This window comes from Phoenix dactylifera, unplaced genomic scaffold (assembly GCF_009389715.1).
Source record: "Phoenix dactylifera cultivar Barhee BC4 unplaced genomic scaffold, palm_55x_up_171113_PBpolish2nd_filt_p 001323F, whole genome shotgun sequence".
Lineage (NCBI taxonomy): Eukaryota > Viridiplantae > Streptophyta > Magnoliopsida > Arecales > Arecaceae > Phoenix > Phoenix dactylifera.
This window is the reverse complement of record NW_024068654.1, coordinates 1-25361: the sequence shown is the minus strand read 5'-3', so window position 1 is coordinate 25361 and position 25361 is coordinate 1. Positions and strand designations below refer to the sequence as shown.

The 25361-nt window shown below is 42.0% G+C and overlaps 1 protein-coding gene, 1 long non-coding RNA gene and 1 pseudogene across 2 annotated transcripts; 2 read left to right on the top strand and 1 right to left on the bottom strand.

Annotated features, from left to right (window-relative positions):
* Positions 1–259: 259 nt before the first annotated feature.
* On the top strand, positions 260–3866 carry LOC103717177 (MACPF domain-containing protein At4g24290-like). Its single transcript, XM_008805466.3, has 2 exons — positions 260–434; positions 2811–3866. Exons 1-2 carry the CDS (start codon positions 402–404, stop codon positions 3492–3494), a joined length of 717 nt encoding a protein of 238 aa, XP_008803688.2. The 5' UTR covers positions 260–401; the 3' UTR covers positions 3495–3866.
* Positions 3867–15727: 11861 nt separating this feature from the next.
* Positions 15728–16259, top strand: LOC120108405. The gene is made up of 2 exons (XR_005509773.1): positions 15728–15885; positions 15988–16259. It is a non-coding gene; the product is annotated as an uncharacterized LOC120108405 (long non-coding RNA).
* Positions 16260–16555: 296 nt separating this feature from the next.
* Positions 16556–25272, bottom strand: LOC120108411 (annotated as a pseudogene).
* Positions 25273–25361: the final 89 nt, after the last annotated feature.

Below are 25361 nucleotides of genomic sequence, written 5' to 3'. Positions count from 1 at the left end.
CATATGCTCCTGCATTGGAGGATTGTGAGGAATATAGAGGGTATCAAAAAAGTTTGTTTTACACTAATAGGATGTCAAACAACTGATTTAAAATCTGCGTCCAAATCAAGTTTTTCACTAAAAGCTTTTTTTAGCTCCGCTATATCATGGCCAAACAAAGGAAATTAAAATTCGTCTCCCACCACATACAATACCATGTCATAGTTCCTCTCTTTTACTGCTGACTTGTGCTTAATCTGAATTTATAATATTTTTCTCTGTTAACAGATAAACCACCAGTTACAGAACTTCATCAGTTTTTGGAGTTTCAGTTACCAAGGCAATGGGCCCCTGTTTTTGGTGACCTTCCACTTGGACCTCAGCGAAAGCAACAGAGCAGTGCACATCTACAGTTCACCATCATGGGTCCTAAGCTTTATGTCAATACTAATGTGGTAATGATTTAATTTTATTGACTCTCGGGATCATTCTCTTCTTGTGTTCTATTTTATGATTTTAGTGGTGAATATTGGTTTTTTTGCACATATAGGCCATTTTAGTTTTTCACCTTTGAAAAACACCGCTAGAAAATGTCTCATGCAAGTAGAGTAACAAACATCCCTTTCTCCATGATGTGCTCATTAATGCAGTGTGAGTTACATATTACTCAAGATGTCAGGGGAAATAGTACTATCTTTAAGACCATATAAAAATGTTCTCAGACTTGGCACCCTCTTCCTAGGAGGAAAACCAGGAGCAAGGTTCGCCGTACCGGTACCGAACCCCGTACCGGTGCCGCATTAGCATAAGCGTACCGAATATCGGTACGGTACGGTACGCGGTACGTCAGACGTACCGATACTGGCGTACCGATACCGGTATCCATCGGCACGGATACGGTACGTCCGGTACCGATCTGTACCGATCGGTACAGCATACCATGACCAGGAGATTAATCAACTCAAGAACTTGGTAAATAGCTCACTCACATTCACTCATGGCCTGTGTATTTTACTCACTCCTGGCTTTATAGTTAAATTCAATCATGTGATTCCATCCAGCAGCAAACTAAGGGCTGCAATCCTATCTTAAGATTAAGCAGCTGCCTCCGCTGAGGAGGCTATATTTAAGCATTAACCATGAATGATTATGATGAAACTTTAATGGAGAGACTGTCATCATCTTTTTCTATTCATGGCATTCAAATTTGTTTAATTGGATTTTGAGCTAAAATTTGTGTTTTGACCATGGTATGTCGTACCGTACCATACCGGATGGTACCGGACGTACTATGTCATATCGATCCGGTACCGGTACCGGTACCAGTGGCGTACCGACCCTCGTTACACCAAAAAAAAATCCATACCGTACTGTATCGATACTATGCTAGTGTGGCACCGGTACAGGTTCGGTACCGGTACGATGAACCTTGGTTCTGACAAAGTTGATGTTCATTGAACTAGTCAAATGGCAAGTGGAATCTATTTTTAAGGTAAAATCCATTAATCCTTCGCCTTATGGATGTGATATTATGCAAACTGTAGCTTTTCTGAAATTTTCAATGCAGTTTCAAGGAGTTCCAGTTCTGCAGTAAGATATAACCTGTTGTTCTGGAATATTTTTCTCAAATGAGAATTAGAAAACAGTGAAAAACCCTCAAACTAGAAGTCACAGTAAAACCTGTTATAGCTGTTGTCTATAATTGGTAATTCACATTCACAATCTCTACTGTTTCCTGCTAATGTATAGGGTGGTTCTATATACACCCCCCCTATTGCTCAGGACACCCCCCAAAAATTAAAAAAAAATTAAATACTCTCTACACCCCCCCCATTTGCTAAGGACACCCCTAAAAAATTAAAAATTCCTAAATTACCGCCCACCCTCCCCACCCCCTCACCTAAATTGCTCTCTACACCCCCCAAACCCCCCCCCCCCCCCCCCCCACCCCGCTCTTCCCCTCCAAAACACCCGCCGGAAGGGGGGAGGGGGGGAGGAAGAGGAGGAGGAAGGAGGACGGGGAGGAAGAAGAAAACCGGGGGGAGGGGGGGAGGCGGAGGAGGAGGACGGGGAGGTGGAGGGGAGGTGGAGGGGGAGGCGGAGGAGGAGGACGGGGAGGTGGAGGGGAGGTGGAGGGGGAGGTGGGGGATGGGGAGGAGGAGGAAGGAGGACGGGGAGGTGGGGGATGGGGAGGAGGAGGAAGCGGGCGCAGGGGGGAGGGGGGGAGGAAGAGGAGGGGGGAGGCGGAGGAGGAGGACGGGGAGGTGGAGGGGAGGTGGAGGGGGAGGCGGAGGAGGAGGACGGGGAGGTGGAGGGGGAGGTGGGGGATGGGGAGGAGGAGGAAGGAAGACGGGGAGGTGGGGGATGGGGAGGAGGAGGAAGCGGGCGCAGGGGGGAGGGGGGAGGAAGAGGAGGGGGAGGCGGAGGAGGAGGACGGGGAGGTGGAGGGGAGGTGGAGGGGAGGTGGGGGATGGGGAGGAGGAGGAAGGAAGACGGGGAGGTGGGGGATGGGGAGGAGGAGGAAGCGGGCGCAGGGGGGAGGGGGAGGAAGAGGAGGAGGCGGAGGGGTGAAGGGGGAGGCGGAGGAGGAGGAGGAGGAGGCGGTGTTTTTTTTTTTCTTTTCAAAACGAAACGGAGGAGGAGGAAGGGGGGGTGTACTGAGAAAATTTCAAGGGCAATATGGTAATTACACTAAAGGTTAGTTTGGGTATTTTTTTTTTTGGTTTTTGGGGGGGTGTCCTTAGCAATAGGGGGGGTGTATATAGAACCACCCTAATGTATACTATAATAGGGTTCTATTCATATAGGTTTCTGAGTCGGCTGTGATGCAGGTTGACGTAGGCAAGAGGCCAGTGACTGGCCTTCGCTTGTACTTGGAAGGGAGGAGAAGCAACAGCTTAGCAATTCATCTGCAACATCTGTCTTCTCTTCCTCGAATCTTTGAGCTCCAGGATGACCCCACCAACAGCTCCTCTCATGAATCACATGATCGCAAATACTACGAACCTCTTCAATGGAGACACTTTTCCCACATCTGCACTGCCCCTGTTGAATCTAGTGATTTCTCAATCGTCACTGGGGATCAGTTGCATGTAGCGCACCATGGCCTCAAGAAAGTCCTTTTCCTTCGCCTACACTTCTCAACTGTTACTAATGCTACGCTGGTCAAGAATCCAGAGTGGGGGGGATCTCCTGGCTTGGCTCAAAAATCTGGCCTCATCTCAACACTGATCAGCACCCACTTTACTGCTGCCTTCCAAAAGCAGCCACCTCGGCCTGCAGACGTGAACATCAACTCAGCAGTATATCCTGGTGGACCTCCAGTTCCAATACAGACTCCGAAGCTTCTTAAATTAGTTGATACAACTGAGATGGTGCGGGGTCCGCAGGATATGCCTGGTTACTGGGTGGTCTCTGGAGCAAAACTGCACGTGGAGAGGGGTAAGATCTCTCTGCATGTTAGGTACTCACTTTTGACAGTTTGTTTGCCTGATGATGAAGTGTTTATGGAATAGAAGGTTAAAAAGAGAAGTTGGAAGTGGAGTGAATGGAAAATTTGGTGTCAGATGTAAGTATTCTCTGTATGCGCGGTAAAACAGAAAGTCTTAAGAAAAGATTACTGGAAATGGTTGAGGGGGAATGATGGAGTCTCTAGGGTTGTTATGATGTATAGGGTCGGTATGATTTACCAATTACCACAGTTTCCGATTTTTTCTCATGATATACATCCATGTTCATTGGGTGGTTGCCTGTACTTGGGTTATATCTTTCGATGCAGTATTGCATCTGTTGTTATTTCTCTTAACATCTTGTAAATTGTTTAGCATTTCTTGGGGAAAAAAAACAAACATATAATCTTTGGTAAGCAAATGAGATTTTTTTTCTTATGAAAGTCTGCAGAGCTCGTATCTAAATCTTAATTTTCAGCATGCATGGAAGTTGTCTCAGTCGAAATAAAATTGCCATATTAAAAAACTTGGAGCTGTCCCATGTGGTCTGGGTTGGAGTACAACCCTCGTTGTTTGAACTGAAAATCAATGAAGTACAACCCTTGTTGTTTGAACTGAAAATCAATTTTCCAGCAAGAGTGAGATTGTATTTGGGAGAACTGAGGCCTTTTTTTTTGGTACTGTTGGACTTTTGGGTGGAAGAAGCCTGTTAAGCGATGAGCTCCCAGATACTCTAAATACTATAGATCTTAGTGAACTGAGACTCTGAACACAACTGACCTGATATATCAAACAAAGAAACAAAAGGCCTATATGACGTAAATCAATTGTCACTAATGCAATCTTAATCCTTCTGACTTTTTATATATCATTGCTGCGCAAGTGTTGAGCGGGATGCATGCGGAAGTGAAGAAGTTTGGATGACTAAGGTATGTCAATTATATAATCACATTTTTATTTTTGTAATCCTGTTAGAAATCTTGAATTTCTCAGGAGAACAAGATGGTGGTAAGATGTTGATTTGTTGAGATTTGTCATGGAGAGAATTTGGTCTTAGTTGGAAGTTTGATTCTATTTCTGATTGGCTTCAATTTTGTTAAAGGCTTGATTCTGGGAGTATGCAATTTAGGCAAGTGGGAGCTTGAAGTAAATGAGAAAGAGATGTGAAGTATATTAAAAAAAAAGGTATGGTATTTTTTTTGGGACTCTTTATTAAATTTCATAACCTTACATTTCCAGCAATCTTCCTTAGAGTCATGCATTTTTTTTGTCTTAACATGTGATGACATGAGGTAGGTGAACATGAAACCCCCACCCGCCCCGATCTTCTATTGAGTTGAGTTTGGGTCCAAAATTAGACCCCGAACAAGAAACTGAGTGGGGTCGGGGTTACTCGTGTCCCGCTCCGATCTTACCTATTTACGCCCCTAAGAAGTATTAATCTAGGTCCAGATTTGAGACGTCCTAAATTGAAACACAACAATACCTAATCCCTGCCGATCCTGTAAAAGGAACGGTGCATGATGGATGTTTTTGAAAGGGACGGTCGGAAGGAGGGAGGGGGTTTTTAAGCAAGAAGTTCAGGGTGGGCCCCATCCCACCCGGTATCTGGGGGCTCCATGGCCCGAACCCCGGCGGGGACTCAGTGGGCTCGGTTGCAAGCCAAGAACTCCGACCAAAGTTGGCGTCTATTTGGACTCGCTCCATCTTAAATCATTCCAACTGACTCAGTTTGCTGCTTGTTTGTTTTCATGCGATTTAATATCCTGTATGTAATCAAAATAAAGAATAGGTTGAGCGGCAAGGAAGTGAGATTTATCAATCATTCATTCACATTAGAAACAAGACCATGAATTCATTTCAGGCCCTTCTCTATAAATGCCAGTCATACCTCCATATCTCCCAGACCTTGGTAGAAGCTCAAATGAAGACATGGCATGCACTAAACCCTTAGTTGTATTGCTTCTCCCGCTATCTGGTATTTAGTCCATTCCCCTGGCAGTATATGTATTTATGTGTGTGGAATAACTATAAGCCTAGAAACAAACTCATTTATTGCTTTTCCTTTTTGTTGTTTGATGCCACAAAAAACATATAGGCTTGTTTTGGGAGGTGCAAATCAGCGTGGGCGCCGCGCCATGCAGTCTACTTTGTCGTGAAGGCGTCACATCTTCTGGCAATGAGAAGCTGCCACCCAAGTGCAACTGCTGCAACCTTCCAGAAGATTGTACCCTCTACTTATAGGAAGGGTCTCAAGTATCTTGTTGAAGTGGCCTACAAAAGCTTAAGCTAATTAAATATCAATAATATATGCAATATTTATCCTTAGAGATGCTAGAAATGAACTTGTAACTATGTATTTTTTTTATTTCAAAATTATATGCATATGAAATTGTAGTTTATATTTAAATTACTCAAAAAATTAAGATGGCATAATATCGATCAATTAGATTGATTTGTGAGCATAAAATTCTGGAACGCTGCTTGAAATTGATTGTCTAAAATAGGCGATCCAAAGAAAGGTGATTTTTGTTTTTTTTCCTGAAGGCGAATCCTTCTTTCATGCGAAGGATAAAACAGGAGCTAGGCGTCCCAGACATCCCATCCTGTTCCCCTGAGATAATGGGGTCCTGAGATGGATGCGGAACCTCGAAACTTCAAAAAAAAACTTTCGCTCACGGGCCATCCCTTCTTCATCCTGGCCGAGTCATGCACCGAAATAGGCCATCCGTCCAGCTGTCCTAATGGAAATAAATTACAAAAATAAAATAAATCTTCCCCTAACCGCATGATCACATCCTTCTTCTCAGAAAACTCAATCATTCTCGTTGAGCAGCATGAATGGCCTCCGCCGTGGGAGGTGCTCGTAGTGTTATCGTCTAGGGCAATAAATCTTCTCAAGGGAGAAGGTCCTGCTCTCGGAGGTCCAGGAGGAGGAGTTGGAGGGGGTGAGAGTGGAGCCCAGGGGGATGTCGGCGGCGCCGGCGAGGGGGAGGCGGTGGAGGAAGAGGAAAGAGGAGAGCAAGAGCAGGACGAGGGCAGGAGGGGAGGAGGACAAAAACCCCATTTCTCTCTGTCTCGGCTTCTCTTGTCGCTGGGTGGAGAGTTGGGTTAGCAATGGACCGGTCCAAGCCCTGCTGCCTTGTCCGTCCGTAGCCCGGAGCCTTAGCCGGCCATCATCATCAGAAAGGTGGGATCGGGCTAGCGAGGGTGCAGGGCTGCTACTATGCGATCCTCTGAAAGGCCTAGTGATGCTACGCTCGAAAACTCCAACATCCTCTGAAACGCCTAGTGATCCTCTGAAAAGCCTAGTGTTTGAAAGACATGGAGAAAGGAAAGGCACAAGGTTCTACCCAAAAAAAAAAGGCACAAGGAGAAACTCCGAGAGGGACATGACGCAGGGACAAGATTTGTTTACTTCTGAACGTGTCGAGTCTCCATTGGCTGCATGGAGATTGGAAGAGGAGAGGAGCCCATGCATGATCGTTCTTGGCTCCAACATCCTTTAAGGCAAAGGAAAGGAATCCATCCGCGGGGAGCGGCCTGGGAAGGAGAGGGAGGGATCCACGGCCACAAAATCAACGCATTTTTTAGGTTTAGGTGTAATAAACAGTAACCACAAATACTAGCATTTATTATTTTAGGTGTGTGAAAATTATTATTTATAATAATATTTTAATATTTTATATATGGACCGTTTGGATCGGGTCGGATCTAAATTTAGTAAATCTAAACCCGATCCGAAAATAGGACGGGTTCAATTTTAGAATCCGACCCGGCACCACGGATCCTCCAAAATGGATCGGGTCGGATCGGATCGGGTCACGAGTCGACTCGACCCATTTGCAGCCTTAATTACTATAGCTTGGGTTTATCATTCGAGAGCACAATATGTGCTCACAATGGAAAGCCAAGCCCAAAAAGACAAGGGAGGCCTAGGTCTGGCCATGGAGAAATTATTAGGTGGATCGGATCCATCACAGAGCTAGGGTGAAATCATCTTAGCTAGACTCTCTTCATCCTAGATCTATGATGTACCTAGTCCATCTAATAATTTCACCTGGCCATGGCCGAAAAGAAATAAGCACGGTACGAGCTTCTGTTAAACTAGGGCTGAAAATCGAATAATAGATTAAATCTATTTCTTGATAGAGTGGTATGTGCATATAAATTATTTTTTATGACTCGTTTGAATCTATAGATGAAGGAATGATAATCTTCCATCAAATGAGACTGAAAATGATCGGCTATGCAGACGGTCTCTATTTCGAATAAGAACTCGGCTGACTAGTACAATCCACATTATTCACACCAAAATTTGAGGGTATTCATCCAAACGAGAGATATCCTATGCAATACATACCAATGCCCGAGAGAGAAAGTAGAGCCGACTATGGGCCCGGATGATGTATTGCAAGCTCATGCGAACATTAGATGCAAAATATAAACAGCATCATATCAATCAGATGTCAAATATATGAAGCATTACATGCTAAACCTCTAAAATATATAAATACAGAGCAGCATCAATTTTGTAATTCCATTCAAGGAAAATGTTTCTCAAATGAACTAAATTGTCCTGAACGAACTCACATAGAGGGTTCGTGTCGGAGCCCAGAGGGGTCACCGAGCCGGCCCACGTGTCACGCCCCGAACCCAGCTCCCGGGTCTGGTACGCGACCGGCCGCATGAGCCCTAGAGCAGTGCCCTAAAGATCATGCAAGGCCTATGATTAACAAAAATTTCAATAAATCCACAATTAATCTAGAAATTCAAATAGACAAATCCGACATGTCCAAATAAACAAATTAGTTCAATTACGAGCTCTTCAAATGTTCATCGACATCAAAGAAGAATAAACAACTAACTAACTAATGACTCTGGTGCTCGCACTCTGCGCCCATCCCATCCAAAACTATGCATCCTGCAACTCTGATAAAGAAAAAGAAGAAAAGGGGGTGAGCTTTACAGCCCAGTAAGAATCCCTACACATCCATACCAACACAATAATAATATGAATTTGAAAGCCACGACAAATCGATGCACATTTCATGAAATCATAAACCGGCTATCAAAAGGCTCAAATAATCAATATAAGTATGTACGTCAAATATCAATGAAAGTCCAACCACGCAAGAATGATATAGCATACGATAGCTCATAAATCTTCATTAATGTTTTCAATGCTTTTTCTTTCCATTCTATATTAACTTGATCCGGATCAATTATCTTTCCGACTTTGGGTCAAATCTCGGTCACATTTCTCAGCCTGTGGTGGGGCAACCAAATTATCACATTTTCAGCCTGTGGCAGGGCCTGCACAATATAGTTCCACATTTCTAGCCTGTGATGAGGGCCTACCAAAGTATCACATTTTGAGCCTGTGGCGGGACCTGCACATTATAGTTCCACATTTCTAGCCTGTGAGGGGGCCTGCCAAAGTATCACATTTTCAGCCTGTGGCGGGGCCTGCACATTATAGGTCCACATTTCTAGCCTGTGAGGGAGCCTACCAAAGTACCACATTTTTCAGCCTGTGACGGGGCCTGCCATAATAACAAGATAAACCCAAAGTCCCTTTTCATACAATCCAGTTTACATCCACACGTCAATTCCTTTATATTTATTTCCGGTTTAAACTAACCACGGTCACGTTTCCAGCCCGTGACGGGGCAACCAATATCACATAGTTAGTTTAGAGCACCACATCTATCAGTCCAATTATGTAGGTGTAAGTTATGCGCATGCATGCATCCATCATAATACCAACCACAAGCGAATACGATCATAATATCAACCACAAGCCAACACGATCAAAATATAATTTAATATAAAACTATTTTTGATTTATCTGGATTATAGCATATCATGCATATCTAAGTATAAAAAAATATTATATCATGCAGGATTGGCGTACAAGGATCCTTACCGAAATTGTAGACAGACTCAAATACAGATCTGGATCACAACCTACGAGCTGGGGTGCTGAGTCCCCTGATCAAAACCTCCTAGCACCGCTGACTCTTTCCCTACAACATCAATTATATATCACAAACTAAATTATTTAATAGTTAAATATTCTAAACCATAATTCACATCTACTATGGGGTCCATCACCAGGTCCCCAAACATCTCAATCCCTCCAGATCTAGGGCAGTCGGGGTGGCCCGACTCCCACCTTGCACCATCGGCCCATGTCGTCGCCAGCCGTGGCCGCAGCCATGCCGGCGACGATGGCCGGTCCCGATGAAGAGACCAACATAAAGGGATGATTCCTCTCTCTTCATGGTTGGGAATACATCTCCCTCCTCAAATCCTTTTTGATCCAAGGGCAACAACCATGGTGGCTGTGCCCTCTCCTTCCCCAACCCGACAATACCCCACTAGCCGAACCATCGCCGGCCGCCACTATTGCAGTCGCCGACGATGGGGGCCGGCCAAGAGAAAGAGAGAAGAAGAGATCTCCTCTTCTATCTCTTCTTCTTCTCCTCTTCTATCTCTTCTTCTTCTTCCTCCCAAGAACAGGCATGATTTTCCTCCCCCTCCAACATCAACAGATGGACTTCTTTCCTCCCTTCCCCCTCCCCCTTCATTCACGGAAGAACATGGTGGCTCGACCTTCACCCGACGGCAGCCACCTCTCCGTCGTCGCCGGCCGGCGGCCAACCGACGAGAGGAAAAGGGGAAGTAGGTGGAACCACAAGGAGAAGACCTCGGTTCACCATCCCCATCCACAACAAACCCTAGGAACTCATCTCCAACCCTCACACAGATCCGATCAACCCCCTTCCCGCCATGGATCTCGGCCATCCCGGCGGCCGGCGGCCGGTGGCAAGATCCGTAAAGAGAAGCCGAAACAGGGTACCCCTGTTTCGGATCCTTCTTCGACGATTTCACCGGCCAAATCTTCACCCACACCGCCCCAAATCCAGAAAATAAAACACAAAGGAAGAAACCATGCTTACCTCGGTCCGGTGGGGGTGCTCCGGCGGCCCTTCCGGCGAGGAATCGGTGGAGAATCCGTGAGCTTCACCGGATTTGTGGGAGAGGTCTTCGCCGAAGGGGAAGGCTTTATGGCTTCCTCAACCACCGGTCGGATCTTGGAACCTCCCTTTTCCGGTGATCGATCTTCCCCGACGGTCGGCCTCCTCCGGTGATCGACCTCCCTAGCGCCGCTGCCTCCCCCCCCCCCCCCTTTTTTTGTGGTGTTTCTTCTCCCACGATCGTGCCCTAGGCACGATCGTAATAAGTGGATGGGCCCGGTCTTTTCGGGCCGGCCCGTCCACCACCTTTTTTTTTTTTTGCTGGGTATTACATACTCTCCCCCTTAAAAAAAAATTTCGTCCTCGAAATTAACTTATTTAAAGTCTCAAATTTTAAAAATATACATCCATCATATCATTCCTGAGATCTCAAATAGTCTCCCTCTTAGAGTACCTACTCTCAAGATTTTGACATACAAAAATCACAGCATCTGAAAACTTGATCCTTTCTATTTACCACACGTAGTAAGTTCTTTTGATCTCCTTCAAAAGAATTCCAAATTTCCAACCTTGGATTAAAATGCCATAATTATATCCCAAAGAAATTAATTTCTCTTGACTCTACACAGAGATCATAATTGGCTTGACAGAGATAGGAGAAATCTTTAGTATCAAATGCTCTTAATATTCTATAATCATTTTTCTTTTCTTTCTCCCACATCATTCCAATAAATAAGAGATCCATAGAATCAACAACATTCTCCTGAAACTAACTCAAGTATTTCATCATAATGCCTTTTAGATCAAATATTAATAATCTTAACCAGTTTCAAAATAAGTCAAACTACCACACTTCCGCTGCACACTCTGATTTAATTCATTTAATTCTTTAAAGTCGCAAAATGATTTCTGATTAAAGTATCCCTTTGCATTGAGACTAAGAAACTCCAAATTTCAAATTTCCAAGTAGAACTAGAGCAAAACCTTTAAATCTTTTTGTCCTCAATTTATATAGAGTGTACATACCATAACTAACCCCCGATCCTTTAGTCAAGTTTAAGGTCACTATGTGATCTCCACAACCTTCTTAGAATCCAAAATATCTAAGTTTGGATCTACATTGATTTTCCTTCCAACAGAATTTACTTCAAATTCAATGGGTTAGAAGTCATTGAACCAATACACTGATTAGAATTTAACTCGATCGATCTCCTGATCTTCCTTCACCAAGATTCTTAACATCCATCAGTAATGCTATATATGATAATTCATGTAAGCATCTCATGACCGAAGTCTCTACTCAATATGACATTTATTGGTGGCTTCATCAATAATGACAAAAGATTCCTGCTCAAATCTTAAACCTAGGCTTGAGTTTTAAATTAACGCATCAATTAGTCTTCTACAATTATAAGTAAAATCCAGTAGCCCAATCCAAACATGAGAATTCAAATAATTAGAATTCTCCCATCAATATGCATACTCTATGGCCTCAAAATAATCAAATACATCCATAGGAAATAGACCTATTTGCAATATCCAACATGCCAACACCAGATATAATCCACATACATTTTCAACTTCGAAAAACGTTCCTTTCAATATTATGAAATCTCCTTAGCTTACTCCAATACTAAATCAACGTACAAATCCCACTCTAATAATTAGCAGCAAAACCAAAAGTATGATCACATCAAAACCCAAATCAAATTTGAACTTTTAAATCATTTAAATAATATCTGAACATGGTATACTCGATATGCCATTGTTGACCTACACTTATCTTAGGTCAAACCTCTCTTATCATGATCAAAGACAATTTATACTTTCCTTCCGTATGCATCGAAAACCAAACCGATGCATACATTTTATCACAATGCCAAGTGATCTTACAGCTTAAGCACTGAAGTTAATTGTCATGTCCAAAGTGGTCATAACCTTAAGCTATGATATATTTCTGTCACGATCCCTAGTGATCTTAAACATATGCTTAGATTCCAACTGGTCACATTTTTCAATAATCTTAAACCTCAAACTTTAATGCCACTAAGGCCACAGTCCCTAGTGGTCTTAAACCTTAGATTATAATATCATTCTTGTTACAATCTCAAGTGATTATAAACCAAATCTCTGATAGTTTTTCTATCATAATTCTTCACTGATACTCACCTAAACATAAACCCTAGGATACCTTAACCTTAAGCTCTGACACCACTCTGTCACGCCCCGAACCCAGCTCCCGGGTCCGGTACGCGACCGGCCGCATGAGCCCTAGAGCAGTGCCCTAAAGATCATGCAAGGCCTATGATTAACAAAAATTCCAATAAATCCACAATTAATCTAGAAATTCAAATAGACAAATCCGACATGTCCAAATAAACAAATTAGTTCAATTACGAGCTCTTCAAATGTTCATCGACATCAAAGAAGAATAAACAACTAACTAACTAATAACTCTGGTGCTCGCACTCTGCGCCCATCCCATCCAAAACTATGCATCCTGCAACTCTGATAAAGAAAAAAAAGAAAAGGGGGTGAGCTTTACAGCCCAGTAAGAATCCCTACACATCCATACCAACACAATAATAATATGAATTTGAAAGTCACGACAAATCGATGCACATTTCATGAAATCATAAACCGGCTATCAAAAGGCTCAAATAATCAATATAAGTATGTACGTCAAATATCAATGAAAGTCCAACCACGCAAGAATGATATAGCATACGATAGCTCATAAATCTTCATTAATGTTTTCAATGCTTTTTCTTTCCATTCTATATTAACTTGATCCGGATCAATTATCTTTCCGACTTTGGGTCAAATCTCGGTCACATTTCTCAGCCTGTGGTGGGGCAACCAAATTATCACATTTTCAGCCTGTGGCAGGGCCTGCACAATATAGTTCCACATTTCTAGCCTGTGATGGGGCCTACCAAAGTATCACATTTTCAGCCTATGGCGGGGCCTGCACATTATAGTTCCACATTTCTAGCCTGTGAGGGGGCCTGCCAAAGTATCACATTTTCAGCCAGTGACGGGGCCTGCCATAATAACAAGATAAATCCAAAGTCGCTTTTCATACAATCCAGTTTACATCCACACATCAATTCCTTTATATTTATTTCCGGCTTAAACTAACCACGGTCACGTTTCCAGCCCGTGACGGGGCAACCAATATTACATAGTTAGTTTAGAGCACCACATCTATCAGTCCAATTATGTAGGTGTAAGTTATGCGCATGCATGCATCCATCATAATACCAACCACAAGCGAATACGATCATAATATCAACCACAAGCCAACACGATCAAAATATAATTTAATATAAAACAATTTTTGATTTATCTGGATTATAGCATATCATACATATCTAAGTATAAAAAAATATTATATCATGCAGGATCGGCGCACAAGGATCCTTACCGAAATTGTAGACAGACTCAAATACAGATCTGGATCACAACCTACGAGCTGGGGTGCTGAGTCCCCTGATCAAAACCTCCTGACACCGCTGACTCTTTCCCTACAACATCAATTATAAATCACAAACTAAATTATTTAATATTTAAATATTCTAAACCATAATTCACATCTACTATGGGGTCCATCACCAGGTCCCCAAACATCTCAATCCCTCCAGATCTAGGGCAGTCGGGGTGGCCCGACTCCCACCTTGCACCATCGGCCCATGTCGTCGCCAGCCGTGGCCGCAGCCATGCCGGCGACGATGGCCGGTCCCGATGAAGAGACCAACATAAAGGGATGATTTCTCTCTCTTCATGGTTGGGAATACATCTCCCTCCTCAAATCCTTTTTGATCCAAGGGCAACAACCATGGTGGCTGTGCCCTCTCCTTCCCCAACCCGACAACCCCACTAGCCGAACCATCGCCGGCCGCCACTATTGCAGTCGCCGGCGATGGGGGCCGGCCAAGAGAAAGAGAGAAGAAGAGATCTCCTCTTCTATCTCTTCTTCTTCTCCTCTTCTATCTCTTCTTCTTCTTCCTCCCAAGAACAGGCATGATTTTCCTCCCCCTCCAACATCAACAGATGGACTTCTTTCCTCCCTTCCCCCTCCCCCTTCATCCACGGAAGAACATGGTGGCTCGGCCTTCACCCGACGGCAGCCACCTCTCCGTCGTCGCCGGCCGGCAGCCAACCGACGAGAGGAAGAGGGGAAGTAGGTGGAACCACAAGGAGAAGACCTCGGTTCACCATCCCCATCCACAACAAACCCTAGGAACTCATCTCCAACCCTCACACAGATCCGATCAACCCCCTTCCCGCCATGGATCTCGGCCATCCCGGCGGCCGGCGGCAAGATCCGTAAAGAGAAGCCGAAACAGGGTACCCCTGTTTCGGATCCTTCTTCGACGATTTCACCGGCCAAATCTTCACCCACGCCACCCCAAATCCAGAAAATAAAACACAAAGGAAGAAACCATGCTTACCTCGGTCCGGTGGGGGTGCTCCGGCGGCCCTTCCGGCGAGGAATCGGTGGAGAATCCGTGAGCTTCACCGGATTTGTGGGAGAGGTCTTCGCCGAAGGGGAAGGCTTTATGGCTTCCTCAACCACCGGTCGGATCTTGGAACCTTCCTTTTCCGGTGATCGATCTTCCCCGACGGTCGGCCTCCTCCGGTGATCGACCTCCCTAGCGCCGCTGCCTTCCCCCCCCCCCCCCTTTTTTTGGTGTTTCTTCTCCCACGATCGTGCCCTAGGCACCATCGTAATAAGTGGATGGGCCCGGTCTTTTCGGGCCGGCCCGTCCACCACTTTTTTTTTTTTTTTTTTTGCTGGGTATTACACCACGTGTGGGGAGGGTATGAGTAAAAGTGTAAAACCGGCCGGGGTGCCCAACACACGGTCATTTCTTCCCGCATCGAATATTCTTCTGGCGGGGTGGGGGCTGCTACGCGGAGGTGGGCTTGTCCCTTCCTCCCCCCTTCCCCTTTTGTTTGGCCAAAAAAAAAAAAAAAACAAATTGCCCTGGATGAAGATAAGGTTGATTTTGCTTTCTAAAAATAATCTGAGATGATCCCGGAATCCAACATGAAATCATACAGAATGCAGTCAACCCTCCAGCAAAGTCCACCATAGCTGCTACAGTCAAAGAAGAACGAAGAAAATGTTGATTTTGCTCTCTAAAGATAATCTAAGATGATACCAAAATCTATCAGGACATCATATACAGTATTGTTAGATTTGGAAAAATCCACCACTCATCTCATCGAGGAAACTTGATGCTTTCTCTTAGCCATCACTATCCACCATTGAATTTCCATGATGAATCGTCGAACTTTTTGTGCCTCAGACATGGCAAATTAATCATCCGTTAGTGTTAGGACTAAGAACATAAATTCATACCAGGCTTATAAATACCAGCCTGACCTCCATCTACCAGGTCTGAAAGCAAGCTTAGAAGAGACGACCAGCACCAAACTCTCAGTTATGATGCTTCTCCTACTTTCTGGTACTACTCTCATCTCATATGCGGGTATGTCAATCATTATACATGGACCGGCTAGAAACTAATCAGTTTATTTTCTTTACATGCTTGGTGTTTGATGCTAAGAGGCATGGTCTTGCTCGCCGAGCTGCAAAGCGGCACCAGAGCCATGGCCTGCCCTCAATATTGCCTTGAAGTTGAGTATGTCACCCGCACATCTTCCGGCTATAAGAAGCTGCCGTCAAAAGCTTGTGCAGGATATCAATTTAACTTTGATGTAAGGAAATAATTTAGATTCATATGGCTACGTACAACAATCACCTTACAGGGTTTTGGGTGTATCATTGCCTATTATGCAGCCTTTGTGGCCTTATATAAAGTTATCCTTTGCTTTTAAATTTCTCTTGGTTGCAGATGAGGACCTAGCCTGCGCTTATTAACTGGGAGATTTTCGTATCGGAAGTTTTTAATTTCAGCCTCAGCACTTTTCCTTTTTTTTTTTTTTGTGGATAAAACAGAGAACATTAAAGCAAAATATTACTCTCTTAGATCATCACCACAATTTTGTGTGCAACCGTTTAACAAATATAATAGCCTAATAAGTTCCAGTAGTTTGAAAATTCAGCAAGATAAGGAATTGCTTTCATCACTTCATCCGTCAGAAGCCGCTTCACCACAATTTTGTGTGCAAAATAGCAAAATATTACTCTCTTAGATCATCACCACAATTTTGTGTGCAACCGTTTAACAAATATAATAGCCTAATAAGTTCCAGTAGTTTGAAAATTCAGCAAGATAAGGAATTGCTTTCATCACTTCATCCGTCAGAAGCCGCTTCACAACTCATCAGCATGTGTAGCAACGTGGGTTGGGTATCTACAGAGCACATCAGCCCATGTGCTTTGCCCAACCGTGACTTTTTTTCACAACTGAGACCACCTCCTCAATGCTTACACGGATCTGCTCCTTGCTGTCCCTCTGACGCATGGTCACACTAGCAGTCGAATCGACAGTTATGGCGTAGGGGACACCAAGCTCATCCGATATGGCATAACGTTTCCCTATAGACTTGCCTGTAGAAAACACCAGCAAAATCGTAATTTATAAGCAGCTTACTTTAAAAGCTATTGTTTCTGTATAGTGTTTCAAGTTAAGTAGACTTGTATATTTCATTGCATCAGCACAATCACAACAATCAGTATATTTAAATGTCATGCAATCATCTACTAAACTGTCGATCCACAAACCAAGTTCTAGCTGTCTAGGAGCAAATTGATGATAAAACATTGTAGAACTTAACAGTAGGATTAGTTGGCAAAAAAAAGAAAGATTGTTTTTAGAATCCATGGGAAGAGAAGTAACATTACCTGCCACAACCTATGAAATAATGGCATTCCAGAATTCTGACTAAAACCGGAGTTCAGTTATTATCAGATGCTGATATTTTAAAGGCATACCTGTAACATCTAATTCATGTGAGATATTAGCCGCCTTTAGTGATTTAGCTATGAGGTTGGCCACTTCAACAAACTGTTGAGACTTGATTAATGGGAAAACCGTGCACTTAATTGGAGCCACTAGAAGAGGGAAGCGGAACACATTCCGCTGTACATCCCCTGATTTGCTTGGTCTTGTGTAGAAAGAATGCTCAAAGAGACAGTAGATTATTCGTCCAGTAACAAAAAGATAGCGTGATGACTGAAAGGTTATAAAAATCCGTCTGATGTTCCTCCTTTCTTTCCATACTGATAGATACCATGTTTTTCTTGATCCTTACAGATTTTCCAAGTGTACAAACTTGGAAGTCCGCCTCTCCTTTATCATCCAGAGCTTCTTTCATTTCCAGCGCTTCTTTTCACTCATGGCCTATCCAAAGAGCTTGTCAGAAGCTATAAATGAAAAGGCAAAGTAATTAGCAGCATGGAATATGTGCAAAGGTTACCTCCAATGCTTCAACCACCATTCTTTGGTTACCCTTAAATGCAAGACCTAGTTGCTCTTCTGATGGGGTAATAACCAGCTTCTGAAATTTATTTAAAAAAATCAAACAATAAGCAAGTTGAAAATAGGAACGTCAGTATCTTCCGGACAATGGATAGAAAAAGTGCAACATAACTTCTGCAGCAAAGTATGGAGGTCAGTGATTTGCCATTCCACATGCGGAATTAAACATTAAAAAAAAAAGTGGGAAAGAAAATCCCACCTCCACCTCTCTAGGTTCTGAGACACGACTTTTCTCCTGTTGAACAACATAATAAAATCATCATACTTCAACATTAATCTACGAAGTTTTAATCAGCCGATAGATAAAAACTTGAATAAGTAGTCGATAAGAAGAGCTTTAGCTAAAGCTCTGGCAAAAAGAGTGGCATGCATAAACATAAGAAGATTGTGTTTCTATGCAACTAAAAGTAAACAATAGCTAAGATGAAGCTGGACAAGACATGAAAATAACAAGCAACTTTTGAAAAGAAGCACAAAGCCATGAGCTTGTAATGTTCTAAAGAAGCAAATCTGAAGGCCATTTACATATGAAGCAAACTAGTAGAAAAATTGCAAACTAGTGTAAAAAGGGCACCATTATATATTGGTCTTAGATAACATAAGGTTTGGTTTCTTATTCGACATTGTTTTCCATTTACTCTTCATAGGTGTGGCAGTTTCTGATGAAGACCAACCAACACCTGCCCCAACTTGCCCAAAATAAACAGGTTTGGTTTTCAGCCTCAGATCCAACAGGTTAACAGAGGTTGAGCAAGCCCTTGAAACCCCAGCTGCGGATGTTCATAGTTAAGAGAGGAAACAAAAAATACTGCAGAGGAAAGTGGAGTAGACAGCATGTTCAAGATTTATCACATTTTCTTCAACACCTTAATTTCCTCTCCTCACTCTCAATGCCACACCCTAGATACCTCTTCTTGACCCCATCTCATTTCAGTTATAAGATACATAACTAACAAGTGAAGCCTAATAGCATGTCAGGTACAGGTCCCATGATAAATGAGTTGGTATGGGTTTATTCTTTTCAAACGTTGTGGGTTGTATGGGCTGAGAGTTTTGATGACGACCCAAATTCAATCCAATCACAAATCAACCTGACCCAATGCATTGCTAACTAGTCCTCTCACGTGTTTAAAAGAAGAATAGTTTTGTAAGAGGTGCATAAGATTATAATTTGTCACAATCAGAACTCATCACGGCATTCTTAGGTGCAAACAGGTCTTGATTACGTACCAAATGAGCTAGTAAATCATAAGCAGACCTATCAGCAATCCCAACACATTCAATCCAACCATAGGAGCATTCTATTTCCGCATCCCAACAGTCTGCAGCATACTGAGCCATCTCATTTGGCAGATGCTGCCTGAAGCGCAATCTATCTTTGTCAATTCCCAGACGAGTCAAGAAAAGATACACCCGTCCTATGAAGTAACCAAGTGTCTCATTGTTGATTGTTGCCTATAAAAAGAAATTAAAACAATGTTTAAAGGAAACTAAACCAAATGAAGAATAGAGATGTCAAAATAAAATAAAGGTAAAGGAAGAAACGATCAGCACAAAGGTGATAATAAGGTAGTCAAAGAAACCAACCTCTGAAACAGCTTCACCAAGGACCATTGACTTGACTGATTTCCCTGCTAGTTGCTCTTCCCTAGGGAACATCAAAAACTCCAGGCCGGCAACATCAACAAACTTTGGGTGGGATTTGTCCTCATGATCCACAAAGTGCTCTATCTCAGCTAGTGTGAAATTGCCGTCTCTGAAAAGACCTTGGCAAGGTGAAATCTACTCATCATAGAAAATAAGTTATGTCAGACGGATGGTTGAACATAAAACAGAGGCCTGTAAGTCTGTAAACACAAAAAAGAACGCACATGGTTTCTACTAGCATAGCTTTTGGATTAAGAGAACAGCATCAAATATATTTAATTATTCGTCCAAATTATTGCATTTATATTCCTTCAACTGAAAAAAGCACAAAATCATCTCATACTCAGACAAAATATCAAAAATCAATATGGGAGAAACAAATCTGGTGAATAATAAAGCGAAGCCTTGCCACAAAAAAAAAAGAACAAGGAATTCACTTTTCCAATGTTACAGAGGGAACATGTCTATTTTAGAAAATGAGGAAACAGTGCAATCATTCATTCAGTTCTTTAAGCTGACAGTTATATCACCAGAAAGGACATAAAAAATGCATTAAATTTCAAACAATCCTCAGCTAATTCAGTAAAATTTGATAATGATTGTTTACGCCAAGAACTTTTGGTGGGAAGCTTAAATTAAGAACTGGGTTGGTTTGTGATCAAAACTCAGTTGCCTGCTACATTAACAACGTGCTCCACAACAAAGTGAGCACAATGTTCGCCATTTGATCTATTATTGTTCCCTCATAATTCAGTTAAGTACCTCATCCATACTGTCAAATAGTTAATTGTTTCCCAAACATTTACAAGCATTGCTGTTTTCCTGCACTGCTTCTTCCAGCTGTGCAGCAGCAATATCACAAGTACGAAAAATTAAGAAATGAAGCACCCCAGAGAAAAGTTCTTGCAATTAAATTTTCATAGAACAAGAATGTCTCCACAGAAGATATGTTACGAAGATATGGCAAATGGCGAACCTTCAAACCTGCAATTGAAGGTGCACATATCCTAAGAATCTTAGCGATCTATTTCTTGTTGATTTGTGTATTGATGAAAGAATACCATCAATCAGATGATCAAAAGCTTTTGTGGCTGAAGATCCAAGGGCACAGAAACAACCAGTTGAGGATACAATCACAAGAAAATTTTATATTAGTTTCCCTCATCGAGTCTTGGAGATGAATCAAAAGTGTCAAAGCAACATCAAGACCTCAAGCATGAGATCCATGCACTGGAAACGAATCATAAAGTCAAGGGCCTAGATCCTGCGGCAAATTTTTCCATTATGATGATCTAAACCCTCATCCAACTACTTGGAGCATCAAATTATTTGCATGGTCCAAAATTAATCGTGGATCAAGTTTCTATTTGTTTAACATTTAATTAAAAAAATGGATATGAGATTAAATTGGCCCTTAAATTACTTGACCTACACGTTACTTGGGTTCCAAGTTACATGTTTTTCAATATATGTGGTCGGTGGGTCCTTGCATGTCTTTTTATTAGGTTACTCCATCCCCAAGTCGCATAGTGTATCGGCAAACGAAAGGGTGGTCATGGGTTGTATTGTATGAGTTTGTGAAAGTGATTTCTCTCCTCCCTCTCTCGCCCTGCCTCTAGTGTCTCTATTCCCCTCTCCCTCTTCATCTCTCAACTCCTTTACTTCTCATGTCTTTCCCTATCTTCAAAAAAACCTGTGAATATATGTATTATTGCCTGAATTAAATTTCAAGTCAACATCAAAACCTTCTCCTTTAATCCTAAACCCCTTGAAACTTTTTTTCTAACAACAAACACTATCTCTAAACCCTAGGATGACCTAGAAAGCTCCCCTCTTTCCTTCAATCCATTAAAGTGTTTGCTTCTGCCCTGTTTTCTGCAATAGAACAGCAAGGCAACAAATTAGCTATTCGCCAATTCCTCCCACCATGCTATTGTAGGTCATCCCCTAAGTTGTCCTACATCAGTACACATACAAAGCAATATCTCACTTCCATATGGCATTCGGAAAATTCTTTTATTTTGAAACAACAAACCCGGGTTCTATCTTTCACAAGTTAAATGACCAAGAAGCCAAGCAATCTATAAATTCAAGCTAAAGCAATACAAATATGTGCTACCATATCTTTTCCTTATTTATGCGCTGGGTAGCATCCAAATTTTACAAATCAGAATGTCTTGAAAATGTTGTTTATTACTGATGAGTAGTAATACAAAATATTTCTTGTACTACTGAATGTGTGTTAAAATGCTATTTTGTCAAATATAATGCCAAAAATGAAAAATCTAATGACATAAATGAAGTAAATAGACCAGAGAAAGATTGACTGTTGTACTAAGTGAAGCTGCCTATTCAGCCATCTAGGCTCTACGACTAAACTATTACCTATTGGTCACTTGGACGTTTGACAACCCTGATTACCTAACTTTGATGGAAAAAGGCAAAAAAAAAGTCATGGAAAATAAATAAAAAAAAATTAAAATACAATAAAAATAGGAAGAGCACAAGACAGAGACAACAGTCAAATCACAATAGGCTGTAAAGCTAAACTATCACCAATTGCCCTTGGCCAGTTAAACACCATGATTACTTAACTTTTATGGAACAAGCAATAAATCTATGGAAATAATTGTAAATTTTAAAAAATGAGAAGAGACTAAAACCAAGGCGCCGAATTTAAAATCTACAAGTTGCGGCCAATTTGTTTTCAAATTTGTAAGTTGTCGTTTCATATAAGTTGTACAAAAGCTTGAAATATCATTTTTGTATGTATCTTTGAGAGAGCACTGACGCTAACTGCTATGTTACTTTGAGAGAAGAAATTAAGATATAGCACATTAGTTGACCATCTAGCTAGACAACATCGAAGATCAAGGACATAAAGGTGATAAACTAAGGCTCGTATTTTCTAAAAAAGGGTGTTCATAACTAGCCACCACATAACACTGGACTCTTCTTTTTGTGGCATTTTCAATTTTGGTGGAAAAAGGTGCAATGATAGCAAATGAGCAGGTATACAATCGGAAAAACATGGAGGAAAGAGCATAACTAAATTTATTTATTTAAGTACACAGACTATATAACACCAATTTTCAATACTTTTTCTTTTCTTTCCTTGAGTTAAAAGAGATATAATAAACTTGACCCTTGATAGATTAAAACATCCAAGAAACTCTTATTATATTACTAACGAAATTGAGCATGTCTGTCATTGAAGTAAGCAATCAGGTCTATATAATTCAAGGCATACTCTATAAACAAATTGGAGCATGCAATCCCAACTAATCCACTATCAATAGCTTAAGTAGAATTATATAAAATGCTTGCTTTGACCCATGTTCGACCAGCCAAATTAGCACCTCAATTGCATAAATCAGAGAGGAACACGGAATGTGGAAGTGATAACAAGAGAAAGAACCGTGGTCAAAGAAGAGGGAAAAGAGCACCATCCACATGATGTCTCTGTTTTTTGTCCCAATTTGTGTATGAACCAAAAATTTATATATTTGCATTAACATATGCATATTGAATGATTATCAAATATTAGATCAAGCATAGGTGTCCATAGACAGGTGGAGCTTAACTAAGGCAAGCATTCTCCCATATACATAGCATCAGCTTGAGGAATCAAGGTATGGTCCATCAAAATTTGATAACCAAATGCCATCTCTCTATTGATTTTATCCAATTCAGCTAGAGGCGAGAGTCATCTACCAAAAAAAACTAAAAGGCCACATGGCTATGGAATTCAGGAGCATGTAATCGAGAGCAAGTCTCTAAGGTTCTACAAGACTTGGAAAGAGAATGAATAAATAGGACTTTGACATGGTTTAAATTAGGGAACGATATTCATCTTTAAGGAAAGATTCTCAGAGCAACTAGATAAATTAGAACACAATCCCCATAAAGTACACTAAGAACCTTATGTATAAAATGTGCAAGTTGCTTAAATTTGAATTTTCAAAGATGTGCTTGCAGACTCATTTCGTAACAACTAAATCTTTCATATGATACAAAACCAATTAGCCTAGTCCTATAGGATTAACTGCGCTGAAGCCATATTTTGTATCTAATTAGGTTAAGCCAACAACTTAACTATCCCAAATTCCCAATTCATGTTAAGTCTTTCTGCATGCTATCGTTCAAGTCAATAATTTCATTGGATGAGGCCCTCAAATTCATGGTATCAACTCGTGTTAAGTTCACATATGCCAATACTAGGACCTGAGCAAACAGCAATGAAAGAGTCATCTTTATTTAACTTGGGATGCTCAGCCCATAGAATTGACAAATCAATTAGATGAGACCTAGTATGCGATCAAGCATTAAAGAAATGCATCCACTTCTCTTAGCAAAAAGAAAGAAATACATTCACCAAGAATCATCGTTCCTGGATGTATACTAAAACACCAACTTTTAACACATAAAATCAATAACAAGATAATGCAGCTCAGATCTTCACTACACACGGCAGTTTTGCACGATGTGATCTTCTATGCCTAAAGGCACAATATTATACCCACAGTAAAGGAAAAAATGGAAGCAAACAAACCTCATTTCTAAATGCCACCCTAGTCCGCTGCTGCAAATGAACTTCTCGTCATTGTAATCGTACAAGTACTTAAAATTCACCGGAATACCCTGTGCTGTTTTGGCCACATACACCTACAATCCACAGATAATCGAACAGCAACTATACCAGACACCAATCACTGCTAATTAAGTACATATCATGTGCAAATTATCTCACCTAGGAAGCATGTACTCTGAAATGACACAGGGATGATCCACCTGCATCATGTACTCCTCCAAAACAAAGTGCTAAAGAAAACATATGAAACATATTATTGTAGCGTTCTGTGTACTAGAAGTTATGTTTTGCCTTCAAAATAAAACAGTGTTCAAACATATAATTAAGCATTCGATCATGAGAAATAATACGCTCTTTTCAAAATTAAACAGCATAAAACGAACAACTCAGCATTCAAAATCGATGAAAAAGATGCGGCGAGCAGTATATGCTAGCAAGAAGAATCAAATGTAAAGACAAATTCCCAAAAAATGATCACCATTGTTGCTGAATGTAAGAGTTTAAATATCAATGCAAGCTTCTACTGATGCAATATTAAATATAAAGAAAAAAAAATCTAATTATCAGGTACTAGTTATAGAAATTTGTTCAAACGTTAAGTATCACCTATAAGCATTTTAGACACACGATGGGGGAAACTTGTTTTCTCATTTGTGGGGAGAACTGGATCGGATGGACTTGCTGGTACAATTTTGTAAAAGCTCTGCTACTCAACGGCTAAGGTTTTGACAGCGTTACCTGGCGCCAAAAGTCAAGGACGTTGGACTTGAAGGCGTTCCCAGGATGCCTGTAGGTGAGGGGTTCGCCGGAGATCATGGAGCCGCGGATCAAGAAGAACCTCCTCTTTAGCGTGTTTTCGACGGCCTTCTGGAACGCCACCTTGCCGCTGACGGCGGACCGGAGTTGCTTCTTGGCGGCGCCGTGCTCGACCTTGAGGGCCTTGAGGACCTCGACGGCGGCGTCGATCTCGTCCTCGGAGACGCCGGGGAGGGCCTTGAGGGCCCGGACGGCCTCGGACTGGGCGTCGACGGCGGTCTGCTTCTCGGCGAGGGACCGCCGGAGGTAGTCCTCGGAGGCGGCCATGGGCGAGGGGCTCGGCGCGGCGCGGAGGATGAGGGTTTTGGATGGGGTAAGGGATCTGGAAATGGTGGAGAAGGGACGGTCGGAAGGAGGGAGGGGGTTTTTAAACAGGAAGTTGAGGGTGGGCCCCATCCCATCCGGTATCTGGGGGAGGACAAAAACCCCATTTCTCTGTGTC